We start from the raw sequence: 15424 nt of genomic DNA on the forward strand, positions 1-15424 counted from the left end.
GATAAATTATTTTTTCAAATATCTAGAAAGAATCTAAATTTCTCTAAGATATCTGTATATATAGGACAAATGTACCAATTTAAATAAAATCTAGTGTTTGTAAATCTAGAAATCAGTAGCAGTGCAATTGGTTTGGAAATGTAACACTAATTCTGTACCTACCGCAAACTCCAAGGGAATAAATTATTGTCATTATGTCATTTAAATTCTAGTTTAATTTTGGTCTCCTCAGAGTCAGATTTACTTTTAAATTTCTTTCAGAGTTTGGAATTTCTAGAATTATTTATATGGTACAAAACATGCATCTCCATCCAGGAGAGAAAAAGAATGTATTTTTTGGTTCATTTCTACTTTGTTTCCATAACATCCTTGACCTTATTTTTAAATTAAAACTGGGTTATTTTGCAATAAGGTATAATTTGTTCATTTATATGAACCGTATGTGGATTGAAAAAAAATCAAGATAAATCTTCATGCACAGCATACAATCAGATTACGCCTAGACTCTATATTTACACGGGGTCTGATAGCAATCAATGGTTTAGCTTCATTGCATTTCAAGATGTATTTGCACCCAGTTGTCCAGTGATAGTGTCCTCACCCTGGAAATAATTTAGTTGCAAATTGACTGGAAGATGGTGAAAATTGAAAGTTAAAATTAGAAATACTCATAATAAACAGCAGAAAAAAGGTCAGATGATGCCGCGCTATGATGAGATTGGAATGGCTGGTAAATGAGGTTTTGTGTTTGTCGTGAGATGTATGTGACATGCCTACCCAATGTCACTGTAATATGCAGCCGTGCAGAGGAGATTATCGGGAAAATTGATGCTGGAAAGAATTTTCTGTTAGATTGGGAAATTAGAATCACACTCTCTCCTTTGATGTGTGTGAGGCTTCTATACATTATGTTGCTCATCTAGGCAAAATTTTAAACTGTCTTTTAACACCGAATATTCAGATTAACCTCATAAAACAATTGTCTTCTTGATTTGGACTACAATGTTATGTGCACAGCCAACTGCTGAAACATCTAAAGCAAAGAATAAATCACAAAATAGCAGCAGTGGATATGTAATGTATAATTTTAAAATCCTGCATTCACCATGTAAAAACACTGTTTTCATTTGTGAATTATAACTAGTCAGCTCTTCTCAGAATTTTGAAATGTTTTCAGTGTCCCGGAATTTTAGAGAAGAGATAGGTAGTTAAACGTTAGCAAAAATAATTATTTTCTAAGTTAGCATTTGCGAATGGGAGTAGATTTGCTTTAATGTGATAAAGGTGTACTGAGACACCAGAGGGCACGTGTTATTGATGAATCTTTCAAGGTCACCTACGGTTATCAAAATATGAGACAGGAGCACATTTTAAAATATATAAAGTCCGCTTGGTTAGTGGACAAAAAGAAGTGCAATTCTTGTCTTTTGAGATTAGCATCATATAAAAGTGCTTTTCTGGTTCTTCGGTAATTCAGTGGATTTAGAGCCAGAGATATTTGGAAAAAATATTTTTTCTGATATCGACATTGTTAGTCTTTTAAAATTGAGGTGTCCTATTCTTTTTTGGGAATCAGGAATAATCACACCAGAAAAGGAGCTAAAAGTCAGTGTGGCAGGGGGAACCCAGCCACTCCTGCTGGCAAAAGAAGAGGATGTGGCAACAAAAAGATCAAAACCTACAGAGGACAATAAATTCTGTCACGAGCAGGTAAATGTGTTTTCTTTTTCCCTGTACTGTGTAAACATTTTTTTTTTTTTTTGCCCTTGATAATTTTAGAGCCTCCAAACCATTCCATGCTGTTGAAATGTATGTAGACACTATGACTGGCAAGGTAATTAACTCTTGGTGTGACTTCTAATGCTTGAAGTCATCAAAATCCATTAACTAACAGTGACCATGTTTATTCAATATTTTCCAGTTCTTTCAGTGTCCTTATTGTAACTACAATAGTAGGGACCAAAGTCGTATCCAGATGCACGTTCTGTCACAGCACTCAGTGCAGCCGGTCATCTGCTGTCCCCTCTGCCAGGACGTCCTCAGCAACAAAATGCACCTCCAGCTGCATCTGACGCATTTGCACAGTGTGTCTCCGGATTGTGTGGAGAAGCTGCTTATGACAGTAAGGATACCAAATGTTGATGCATATGTGACATAATCTCTGTAAAGGTATCAACACAAAATCTGTAATTATTGTTTGATAGAAATGTATTTCTTCTGTGTAAGAGCATCAAGCTCTTACTGTCTGTGTGGTAGGAATCACAAGTAAAGGCCCATGTGTTGTCTCTTGTGCTTTGGAATAAACCCCAAATATGATACAAGGCGTAGCTTATTCAATAACACAGATTTTTCAGACTTCTTCTCATGCCTGTAATGTTAATCAAATGTTTCATGTGGGTACCTTGAGTTTCATGGCTATCATTTCTCGGTTACAAAAACTTTCAAACCATATTTCTTAAAAGTTTTCAATTTTTGTTGGAGTATTGTTGATTTACAAGTTTGTGTTAGTTTCAGGTGTACAGCAAAGTGAATCAGTTATACATATACACATATCCACTCTTTTTTAGATTCTTTTCCCATATAGGCCATTACAGAGTATTGAGTAGAGTTCCCTGTGCTATACAGTAGGTTCTTATTAGTTATAAACCATATTGTTTTTAAAAAGAAAAGAAGAATACTGCATCGCAACAGCATCAATCCGAAATTTGAAGAGAGAGCGTTGGCCTGTAAGAGTCACAGAATGTCCCTGCTTTGGTTGGAAAAATGTAACTGGGGTATGCTACTGACCAAGGGCAGATGTGATGGAGTCTGTGATTTCTGGGGTACCTTTGCCATGAACCCCTTTGGTTTTCACAGGTGCCTGTCCCTGATGTGATGATGCCCAACAGCTTGCTACTGCCAGCAGCCACCTCTGAGAAGTCAGAGCGGGACACACCTGCAGCCATCACAGCCGAGGGGGCCGGGAAATATTCAGGTATGCCAGCCTTGGACCAAGATCTGTGCAAGACACACTCAGGGCCTTGCATCTGTGATACTGGTCCAGCATTATTACTATCAAAGATTTTTTTTTTTTTAAAGCACAGAGGAAAAAAAGTATGGCATTTCCAAAAGCCATAGTTTCTAAGGCATATTTAATATCTAGTTATCTGCAAACTGCCCTTGTGGGACCTAAGTATCAATGACCAGGAATATTTTGTGTGTTCTAATTACTGAACATGCCAGTTATGGCCCTTGCTGTCATGCTGTTGGTAGCATACTATAATTACCTTTGACTTATCTTTTTCCCTATGCTGAAATTCCTTGAGGTCAGGGGTGATTTCTTATTCACCTTTATATCCCCAGGGCCTGGTACAGTGCTTGTCATATAGTAGTTGCTCAAATAAATATTTCTTCAGCAATTCAATTAAGCAGAAACCTTTAGAAGCTCCTACTTAACAATATTCATTGGCGTTTAAGCTGTAGACGGCCTTCCTATAAGCGATGTTTATGCTTTATTGACACAGGTGAAAGTCCAATGGATGACAAAAGCATGGCAGGTCTTGACGATTCAAAGGCTGGTGTGGAAATAAAGAGTGAGGAGCAGAAACCAACTAAAGAACCCACAGAAGCACCGGAATGGAATAAAAACAGCAGTAAGGATATGAAAATCTCCGACACACTGCAGGATCAATTAAGAGAACAGCAAAAAAGGCAACCACTCTCTGTTTCGGACCGCCATGTTTACAAGTATCGCTGTAACCATTGTAGCTTGGCTTTTAAGACTATGCAGAAGCTTCAGATACATTCCCAGTATCATGCGATTCGGGCCGCTACAATGTGTAACCTGTGCCAGCGTAGTTTCCGTACATTCCAGGCTTTAAAAAAACACTTGGAAGCAGGCCATCCCGAACTGAGTGAAGCTGAACTTCAACAGCTGTATGCCTCCTTGCCCGTGAATGGTGAACTGTGGGCAGAGAGTGAAACTATGGCCCAGGACGACCAGGTCCTAGAGCAGGAAATGGAGAGGGAGTACGAGGCGGACCATGAGGGGAAGGCAAGTCCAGCAGGAAGTGACAGTAGCTCTATTCCGGATGACATGGGCTCTGAACCAAAGCGGACCTTACCTTTTAGAAAAGGGCCAAATTTCACGATGGAAAAATTCCTCGATCCATCTCGCCCATATAAATGTACAGTGTGTAAAGAGTCGTTCACTCAAAAGAACATTCTCTTGGTCCATTATAATTCAGTGTCTCACCTGCACAAGTTGAAAAAGGTTTTGCAAGAAGCTTCCAGCCCTGTTCCTCAAGAAACCAACAGCAGCACAGATAACAAACCCTACAAGTGCAGCATCTGCAACGTTGCGTACAGCCAAAGTTCGACCTTGGAAATCCACATGAGGTCCGTGCTCCACCAGACAAAAGCCAGGGCTGCAAAGCTGGAGCCCAGCAGTCACGTGGCCGGCGGGCACGGCGTCGGAGCCAACGTTAATAGTCCCAGCCAAGGGATGTTAGATTCCATGGGTTTAGCAGCAGTAAGCAGCAAAGATGCCCACTTAGATGCCAAAGAATTAAATAAAAAGCAAACTCCGGAATTAATCTCTGCTCAACCTACGCATCACCCGCCGCAGTCACCAGCACAGCTTCAGCTGCAGCTGCAGCACGAGTTGCAACAGCAAGCTGCGTTCTTTCAGCCTCAGTTTCTCAACCCCGCCTTTCTGCCTCATTTTCCTATGACTCCGGAAGCCCTGCTGCAGTTTCAGCAGCCTCAGTTTCTCTTTCCATTCTACATCCCCGGGACGGAGTTCAGCTTGGGGCCAGATTTGGGCTTGCCAGGCTCTGCTGCCTTTGGGATGCCCGGCATGACCGGAATGGCCGGGTCCTTGCTTGAAGACTTGAAGCAGCAGATTCAAACCCAACATCACGTTGGCCAAACTCAACTCCAGATACTTCAGCAACAAGCACAGCAGTACCAAGCCATACAGCCCCAGCTTCAGTCTCAAAAGCCGCCGCCTCCACCGCCGCCGCCGCAGCAGCAGGCCAGCAAATTACTGAAACAAGAGCAAACCGCCACGGCCAGTGCCGACTGCCCCGTCATGAAGGACATACCTTCTTACAAGGAGTCGGAAGAGGTTGCTGAAAAGCAAGACAAGCCAAAGCAAGAAGTCGTTAGTGAAGGTGAAGGGCTCAAAGAAGGCAAAGATGGAAAGAAGCAAAAGTCCTTGGAACCGGCCATCCCACCGCCCCGCATCGCTTCAGGGGCCCGAGGAAATGCAGCCAAAGCGTTACTGGAAAACTTCGGTTTTGAGCTGGTCATTCAGTATAATGAAAACAGGCAGAAGGTACAGAAGAAGGGCAAGAGTGGGGAAGGGGACAGTACCGAGAAGCTGGAATGTGGAACGTGTGGGAAGTTGTTCTCCAATGTCCTTATTCTAAAGAGCCACCAAGAACACGTACACGGCCAGTTTTTTCCATACGGAGCGCTAGAAAAATTTGCTCGTCAGTACAGGGAGGCCTACGATAAGCTTTATCCCATTTCGCCATCTTCCCCAGAAACGCCGCCGCCCCCCCCTCCGCCTCCACCGCTGCCTCCAGCCCCTCCGCAGGCTCCTTCCCTGGGGCCCGTGAAACTGCCAGGAGGGGTGTCCGCTCCGCTCCAAGCCCCACCGCCCACTCCCCCGCCGCCCCCTCCGCCGCCCCCGCCCCCACCGCCCCCACCGCCCCCTCCCCCATCTGCTCCCCCGCAGGTCCAGCTGCCCGTGTCCCTGGACCTTCCTCTCTTTCCTTCCATCATGATGCAGCCCGTGCAGCATCCTGCGCTTCCTCCCCAGCTCGCCCTGCAGCTGCCCCAGATGGACACTCTCTCGGCGGATCTCACTCAGCTCTGCCAGCAGCAGCTCGGATTAGATCCCAATTTCCTAAGGCATTCTCAGTTCAAACGCCCACGGACGAGAATTACAGACGACCAGCTGAAAATCCTGAGGGCTTATTTTGACATCAATAATTCTCCGAGTGAAGAACAGATCCAAGAAATGGCAGAGAAGTCTGGCCTCTCTCAAAAGGTTATCAAGCACTGGTTTCGAAATACGCTTTTTAAGGAGAGGCAGAGAAATAAGGATTCGCCCTACAACTTCAGTAACCCTCCCATAACAGTTTTGGAAGATATCAGAATCGACCCCCAGCCCTCCTCTTTAGAACATTACAAATCTGATGCATCCTTCAGTAAAAGGTCGTCGAGAACCAGGTTTACGGACTACCAGCTTAGGGTTCTTCAAGACTTTTTCGACACCAATGCTTACCCAAAAGATGACGAAATAGAACAACTTTCTACCGTTCTCAATCTGCCTACCCGGGTTATTGTTGTATGGTTCCAGAATGCTCGTCAGAAGGCACGGAAGAGTTACGAGAATCAAGCAGAAGCTAAAGATAACGAAAAAAGAGAACTTACTAATGAGCGGTATATTCGAACGAGCAACATGCAGTACCAGTGTAAAAAGTGCAGTGTGGTTTTCCCCAGGATCTTTGACTTGATTACGCATCAGAAGAAGCAGTGTTACAAGGATGAAGATGATGATGCCCAAGATGAAAGCCAAACCGAAGACTCCATGGACGCCACGGATCAGGTGGTGTATAAGCATTGCACAGTGTCTGGCCAAACGGAGACACCCAAAAACACTCCTGCCCCGGTGGCAAGTTCTGGCTCTGGGACTAGCACCCCGCTGATCCCATCACCCAAACCGGAACCGGAGAAGACGTCTCCAAAACCCGAATATCCCACAGAAAAGCCAAAGCAGAGTGACCCCTTGCCCCTTTCTCAAGGCGCCAAACCAGCGCTGCTATCAGCATCCACTTCCTCAGACCCGCCGCCAGCCTCGGCCGCTCCACCGCAGACACCAAAACAACCCCAACTTATGGGAAGACCTCCCTCTGCCTCTCAAACCCCGGTCCCTTCCAGTCCGCTGCAGATTTCCATGACTTCTCTCCAGAACAGTCTACCTCCACAGTTACTACAGTACCAATGTGATCAGTGCACAGTTGCCTTCCCGACTCTGGAACTCTGGCAGGAGCACCAGCACATGCACTTCCTGGCTGCTCAGAACCAATTCCTGCACTCCCCGTTCTTGGAACGGCCCATGGACATGCCCTACATGATATTCGACCCCAACAATCCACTGATGACTGGACAGCTGCTGAGTGGTTCTCTCACACAGATGCCCCCTCAGACCACTTCCTCCCACCCCACAGCCCAGGCCACAGCTGCTGCTTCCCTGAAAAGGAAACTGGATGATAAAGAAGACAATAACTGCAGTGAAAAGGAAGGCGGGAATAGCGGTGAAGACCAACACCGTGATAAACGCTTGAGAACCACCATCACCCCAGAACAACTGGAAATTCTCTATGAAAAATACTTATTGGATTCCAATCCTACCCGGAAAATGCTTGATCATATTGCCCGTGAAGTGGGGCTCAAGAAAAGAGTCGTGCAAGTCTGGTTCCAGAACACACGAGCGCGAGAAAGGAAAGGCCAGTTCCGGGCAGTGGGTCCAGCCCAGTCTCATAAACGGTGTCCCTTTTGCCGAGCCCTGTTTAAGGCAAAGTCAGCCTTAGAAAGCCACATTCGCTCCCGGCACTGGAATGAAGGAAAGCAAGCAGGTTACAGCTTGCCACCAAGCCCTTTAATATCAACAGAAGATGGGGGAGAAAGCCCGCAGAAATACATTTATTTTGATTATCCATCTCTGCCATTAACTAAAATTGATCTCTCAAGTGAGAATGAATTGGCTTCTACAGTGTCAACACCTGTTAGCAAAACAGCAGAGCTGTCGCCGAAGAATCTTTTAAGCCCTTCTTCTTTTAAAGCAGAGTGTTCTGAGGATGCAGAGAATTTAAACGCCCCTCCTGCTGAGGCTGGGTATGATCAAAATAAAACTGACTTTGATGAGACTTCATCAATTAATACAGCGATCAGTGATGCCACCACCGGAGATGAGGGAAACGCAGAAATGGAAAGCACCACGGGAAGTTCTGGAGATGTGAAGCCAGCTTTATCTCCTAAAGAGCCGAAAACTCTCGACACTTTGCCAAAAACAGCAACCACACCCACCACGGAGGTCTGTGATGAAAAATTTCTGTTTTCTCTCACGAGTCCCTCAATACCTTTCAACGATAAAGATGGTGACCATGACCAAAGCTTTTATATCACGGATGACCCTGATGACAATGCTGACCGCAGTGAAACGTCCAGCATAGCTGACCCGAGTTCACCAAATCCATTTGGATCCAGCAATCCTTTCAAATCCAAAAGTAACGATCGACCAGGTCACAAGCGTTTCAGAACCCAGATGAGCAATCTTCAACTCAAGGTTCTCAAGGCTTGCTTTAGTGACTACCGAACTCCAACCATGCAAGAATGTGAAATGCTAGGGAATGAGATTGGTCTGCCCAAACGCGTGGTCCAGGTGTGGTTCCAGAATGCAAGGGCAAAGGAAAAGAAATTTAAAATTAACATAGGGAAGCCTTTCATGATCAATCAAAGTGGCACGGAAGGCACCAAACCAGAGTGTACCCTCTGTGGGGTGAAGTACTCTGCCCGCTTGTCCATCAGAGATCATATTTTCTCCAAACAGCACATTTCAAAAGTGAGGGAGACCGTTGGGAGTCAGCTTGATCGGGAGAAAGATTACTTGGCTCCGACGACCGTTCGACAGCTGATGGCACAGCAGGAACTTGACCGTATAAAGAAAGCTTCGGATGTGCTGGGCTTAGCGGTACAGCAGCCAGGCATGATGGACAGCAGCTCCCTCCATGGCATCAGTCTGCCAGCAGCCTATCCAGGCCTCCCCGGCCTCCCCCCAGTCCTTCTCCCTGGAATGAACGGTCCATCCTCCTTGCCTGGATTTCCACAAAATTCAAACAGTAAGTCATTGCGAGGAGAGTCCGTCTAATTAATTAAATAATATTAGGCAGCCAATGACATGTAACCATGAGCAGGGTATGTTGGATCTCTTTTAATTTCAGTAAGTGAAACCATTATGTTATTTGAAATATATATTTTAGTGGCTATAGTTAATAACCAGGAAATAAGCCAACTTGAACGTATGCAGAAAAACAAAGACAAGGTAGATCAGAGTCTCAGAAATATATTATTTATATCATTATATCTTTATATTTTAGAAACATTCCTTTAATATACTCATTTCAAAACTGATTTCAAACGGCATTTCAGCACAGGCACGTGGCACAAAATTTGGTATACATATTATGAAAGTGAAGCGTTAAGTAATATATCCATTGGTTTCCTAATTTATGTTATTTCCAAGAGACACTGATTTTTTTTTCTTTTAGTTTTGTACTTTTGGGTTTTTTTTCCCCCCTTAAATGCCAGGAAGTTCAAAAGCTAAGGGCCTTCTAGACACAGGAATTCCCCAGCATTACACCTAGGAGGTGATAAAGCATATATATGTAAAGTTTAACTACTAAAAATATGACTTCTGTGATCATTTGTAATTTAGCATTGCTATACGATTTTGCTTTTGGTAGCATTCATTTTGTTACTTGTTATTTATGTAAATTTAGAACCTTAAAAATACATTTATGTTACTCCATGCCTTTCTACAACCACCCTTAGCCTAGATTTATAATAAAGACAGACAAAATGGTAAAACTGAGGCAATCCCCGATGAAGAATCCAATTCTGTGTTTATCAAGAGAAATGCAATTTGTACAGTTTAGGTTTTGTGAGTAAGTATAGGTATCCAATTATCTTAGGCTGAAAAAAAATGAAGATACTGTGCTAGGCATTCATGTAGCTACACATATAACACAAGTTATATATTATCCAAAACGGAAAAAAATGATTCTAATTTCTTCTTTAAAGTAAGTTTTGTTTTCCAAATTAACAGTACATTTAAAAAAAATTTTACAAGGAAATTATGACATTCCAAAGAGACATCTAGAATAAACTAATTACATTTATCTAGAAAGTTTCCAAAAACACAAAAGGAAAGCTTTTTTTTTTCATTTTCCAAATTGGACTTTTACATAAATTTCAAACTTTTCAATTTCATCCTTCTCTATGGTGATTTACATGTTAATGTGACTCTGGAAGATATTCCCATTTTAACTTTTATTTTGGGAGACATGAAAACAATGATATCAAATGACCCCTTGGCTACTGATAACTCATCTGATTGGTTCCCTGTCCAGAATGACTTGTTGGCATTAGAGAGAAGCAGAATGAATCTGCACATATAAAAAGTTTTACCAAGAAAATTTCTGTGAGGTCCTTTCCTTTAACTATCACACCAGCTACCTTCCCTTGCCCGCCTATGAATGTACTAGTCTTCCAGTCTCACTTTTTATATCACTGTAATTATTAATTGACATCTAGAAGAATGTCTTATGTAGAAAGACTCCTGTGATCAGTTACATAAAATAGAGCTTTTCCACATAATGTCTAATGTGGAAAAATTCCATGAGCACTTATATATAAATTTTACAATTAGGTAAAATAGAATAAAATTTGATATTTACAATGGGCTAAGAACACTTGAAGTATCTGTGCCTTTAATCTACAAGTCAGCTTTGACTGATGATTCTATGTAGTTACCCCACTAAGTGGTGGTCAGAACATCTTGTTTTTCTCTCCACTGGATCAGAAGGCCTTTGCTTGGACAACAGGTCCTTCCCTGACTACCCTTCTGGTTTGTCACTCTGAAACTGGTACCCTGTGGGCCTGTACAAGAGAAAGCCAGGAGGGAAGAGAGAGAAGATATTTATGAAATACTTAAACAACCTAACCTTTCTCCTCATTCTACACACCATAAATATAATTTACATCCTCCCCCTGAAATATAGGTCCTTTTATAACTCTCAGAATTGTGGGAAGATGTTAGAGGCAGGCCCTCCTCAGAGAGCACTATTTTTAAATGCATCAGGTACTGAGGGCACCACGTATCTGCTGCTTCATTAAATCATGGACCAAAACAGACCGGGGAGTGTTATAAAGAGAAAAGGTCCAGGAATATACCTACTGGAATTTGCAATTTCTCTTGAATTAGTTCTTTGTTTGTGAAGGAGTTTAAACATTAGCACAACAGAGTTATCAGCAGGATCCCATCTGAGAGCCTGAATACCCACACTTCCAGCTCACATCTTTTTTAGGTTAATTGATCTGTGGTGGGTAATGCTGAATATTTTAATCATCTCATGGAGCAGAGCTGTGGTTCTCCATCTTCCTATCAGCATCTTTCTACTGTATTATTTTTCATCAAACAAATATCTCCATTGCTCTATGGAAGAAACAGACAGACCAGCTAGGTGAAATAAAAGAAAATTGCTTCTTAAGTAAAATATTTCTGTATCTCCCCCATGCCCTGGGCTCTTGTAACAGTTTGTTATCTATATGAATAAGCTTTGACCATATGATGTGTTCACCTTGGTCCCATTTTAATGGGATTTAGTTATGGAAAAGGCTTCATTTTAAAGACACCCCCATCCCTTTGAAGGTAGATTTCAAGGTTTTGTTCCTAAGAAAATCACTAAAAAGGGACTCCATTGAATGAGATATGCCATAAAGTAAGCAATAAGTGTGATTCCGAAGGCTACACCCCAAAATTAACTTAATTGCAGTGTACATGTTCAGTTTTAGCATTTATCAACCTCTAAATTTCCTGATATAATACCCATTTTATTCCTTTTTTGGTAGAATTCCTGTCCTGTTTTAGCAGCTTTAATTCTCATAAAACCTCCTTACCATACTTCCAAGAAACCTTCAAATTATTTAGTCTTTCAAGATCACAAAGAAAACCCTTTGAAGAGTAATATCCATCATATGTGCCTGCTTTCTGAACAATGACTCAGCCTGTGTTCAGTATCACTACTTACTATCATTCATGTTTGATAAAATAAATTATTTTCTGCTAAAATTTTTTCCACAATTGTCTTTTTCTATTATGATCATATGCAAAAAGGGAAAGTGACAGTAGAAAATCACATTCCTGTACACCTGGAAAAAGTTAGAAACCTTTAAATTTACATTTTATCCTTTAGGATGTTAGCTTCTTCTGGCGTTTTCCTCAAGATGACTAGGAAAATAACTTGATTTTCTATTTTTAACATATTTACTTTATTGTTTTAAGCAGTGTCTGATTTTTATATGTTCCATTAGTCTTTGGAAATACTGCCTAACCCAATTTCCTTAAATGGAACTTTAGAACATGGCTTTTGCATTTTTCTCATACTTCAGTGTAATTTACTAGCACTTTTGGGGTAAATCTAGATAAGAGTAGGTCTTTAATAATTTTATCACAATTGTCTTTGGCCCATGTACTTAATTAGTTTTATTTTCCACCTCAATAGTAAATTTTTCCTCTGGGACACCTAGATCAAAGCAACTTGGGGAAAAGACACTACATCTACGTTCATGGTGAGACAGACATTTTCTTCTGAAAAGCATTACTTTGGGGAATAGGCAGCTGTTTCAGGAAAATAAACCCAAATAAAATGATGGTAAAAACTTTCATCTCTCTGTGAAATTTCAGAGAATTGGAACAGCAGTTAGGGAACAGGAAAGAATGTATCTTTGTAGTTACCAGCACTTATTTTGCATCCTGATTACTGTTCAGTTTTTCTCTTCTATATGTGGTTTTCATATATCAGTTGACTACTGAACTTTTGACTGCAAACTTCTACAAGTTTATGTCTTTTATTAGCAGACCCAATGTACATTATTCATTATCCTTAATCTGTATTTTTTTTCCTAAAACTTTTACTTAACAGTTGATTATTTAAGTCAGCTTATTCCTCAAGATGCTGAATTCTTAAAAATCTCTGGTAGTCTTTAACTATAGTAGTTAGGATTCCTATGGCAGTCTTCTAAAAATTTTCATTACTTCATTACATGACCTCTAGGTAGGAATTTGTAGACCTCATCTGATGGGAAAGCCTGAGTCAACAGCTATTGATCTACTTGTTTTCTAACTACCACTGCTATTTTTTTAAGTCTTAGTTCCTTAAAATGTCTCTTGCCTTAAATTCTCTCATCAGAGAGATAGGTGAGCAAGCAATTTCTTTAGATTTAGGGGGGAAAGCATTTAGATGGAAGGGGTTGCAATTATTGAGTATGAAGTCTAGATGTACTAGACCCAGAAATAAGGTAGGCTTTATGAGTAGGCAAAAGAAGCTGGCTACCATCATAATATCATTCTGACAATGCAAGGAAGGATCTTCTGTCCTTAGTAAAACTTCTTCTGCCCAAATCACTCAAGCCTGAAATTCTGTAATTAGGTATTAATTCTTCTGACTTAATACATTATCCTCTGTTAAGTGGAAAGTAGCATAGAATATCATGAAATCAGAATATCATAGCAGAAGAAACCTCAAATTATCGAATCTAGTATATATTGATCCTTTTCAAAAATAGGTGTATTTATATCTGTTTTTTTTTTTCTTGCAAATAAAATTTTATAGAGAGGCAAGTGGAAAGAAGATCAAGATACCAGGCATCATAGTGCAGGAATAAAGGCAAGGGAGTTGTTGGTTTGGGCCCCCAAAACAACTCCATTGCTTCACAGTTTTGGGCTGTGTCTAAGTCCCATGGAATCCTAGAAGTCTATCATTCTAAATTGGATTAAAGATCCAGGAATTTACCGATTCATTCCTACCATACCCCTGCCAATCTTAAGCCATTTTCTTTTAAATTTATGTTGAATGTGTCATCCATTCTTCTGTAAAATGTAGATACTTGCTATCAGTTTCTCCCTGAAATGCAATGTTATTATTTTCAAGGATTGTTTTTTTCATTTTTAGTATTCCAACTGTTTAACATTTGAAATTGATTCAGTTAGACAGGAAGGTGAATTTGAGTGGCAGCTATAAAATTTAATTTTCCCACCTCCATATCTACCATCAAGTTGTATATTTCTGTCTATCATGTCACTTCACAGCTCTAGGACTCACTTTTCTTAAAAACATGGAATTTTTAGCATCTGTCCTTACTTACTATTGAGGATATCGGGAGACTATTCTTGAACATGATGGATATTCCTTAGAGACTATTACTAATACAACTACAGAAATTATTTCAAAGCAGATCAGAGAAGACTTGGGTGTGGTAAGGTTAAAAGAGAAGAACAGCCAGTAATAAGCTAGGCTAATTGATGGTAATATGATAATGATTCGGGTCAAGTTGAGAGTGATGTTGAGGACTTGAGAGCATCTTGAGTGCTAAGCCTAAGACAGGGTTTCTCAGCTGGATAAAGACCAATTAAGAAAGTTCTTTTTCTAGCTAAATAAATGTGTTTTTGTGTCACTTGTTTTCCATTTGTTTCTTTCACACCCAACTGTTGCATGTAGCATAGAAGTAAGACTTCAGCCAATATTTAAAAGATGGTTGTCTCCACAGCTATGCACTAATAACTGAATCTTCATTTACCTTCTCCTAGTTAATTCTTCCATCAACCCATCAGGCCTCCATCATGGTCCTTGTCCCGATCTTTTGGTAGCAAGCCTTCCCTCGTTCAGGAACGAACCACCACCCAATTAGGTTTCCAGTCTGTTCTTCTTTCAGTCAACTCTATTTGCCTCTAAAAAACAGACTCAGGAAAAGCACAGACTTTTACAATTCCCTTTTCTATCCTGAGCTGTCTTTTAGTTTCTCCCCCAACTATACAATACCTAAAAATGGCTTTGTAATAGGTTCTTACCAGCCACTGCATTAGATTGAGTACTTGAAATCCGGCAAAGATCTCTTCTATTTCAATACGAGTCATACTGTGCCCCACATGTGTCTGCCTACTGAGCATTTAGTTTCCCTCCTCTAATGAGATGAGAATCATTTTTGCCTGCTACAAGCAAACCTGGAAGAAGCATGTTTTGGGGGTGATGAAGTTGTGTGTTAACACATTCAATTCCTATCAAATACTCTTAGCCAAAGTGTCAGGATGATAATGAGAGCTTACCTTGCACCCTTGACACTGCAATCAGGCCTCACCATACTTGGTGCTAGTAAAGAAGAGCTGTGACTTCACTGTTAGTTGTTTTTTGGTGTCTTCAGTGGACATTTACTGTTGCTATTTAATTAGCTTATCACCTTCTTTATTCAGTGCAAAGGTATTTTTCTACCGGAACTTAGGCAGACAGGTTTCATTTTAGTTGCTACCTAATTATATTTAATGAACGTGGTAATTATCAGATTGCTCCAATGAAGGACAAGTGAGTCTGCCTTCCCAGAGGTACAGTAAAAATTGATTAAAATGAAGAACAGAGGAGGAATCTTAAAAAGTGTATCAATTAGAAGTACCCACTGCTGTTCACCAGGATGTTTTGTTCTTGTTTTTGTTTTTTTTTCTAACTGACTGTCATATGATGGGAGCCTTTTGTTTTCTGAGTAAAATCTTGCTCAACTGTGTAGTTTCCATTTCTGAGAGTCACGGTGGGGATTAAAGCTA

General features: G+C 40.9%; 1 protein-coding gene across 6 annotated transcripts in view; it reads left to right on the forward strand.

Annotated features, from left to right (window-relative positions):
* Positions 1 to 15424, forward strand: part of ZFHX4 (zinc finger homeobox 4) — a 179686-nt gene that overhangs the window by 157854 nt on the left and 6408 nt on the right. For 5 of the 6 annotated variants that reach the window (XM_060116566.1, XM_060116571.1, XM_060116565.1 and 2 more), the window contains exons 7-10: positions 1577 to 1710; positions 1922 to 2122; positions 2857 to 2974; positions 3504 to 8891. In XM_060116566.1, coding sequence (XP_059972549.1) covers positions 1577 to 1710; positions 1922 to 2122; positions 2857 to 2974; positions 3504 to 8891 — 5841 coding nt within the window. Of the gene's footprint in view, positions 1 to 1576; positions 1711 to 1921; positions 2123 to 2856; positions 2975 to 3503; positions 8892 to 12335; positions 12403 to 15424 lie in introns of all 6 variants that reach the window. The other variant, XM_060116569.1, reaches the window with a different exon arrangement.

The sequence above is a fragment of the Mesoplodon densirostris genome, chromosome 13 (assembly GCF_025265405.1).
Source record: "Mesoplodon densirostris isolate mMesDen1 chromosome 13, mMesDen1 primary haplotype, whole genome shotgun sequence".
NCBI lineage: Eukaryota > Metazoa > Chordata > Mammalia > Artiodactyla > Ziphiidae > Mesoplodon > Mesoplodon densirostris.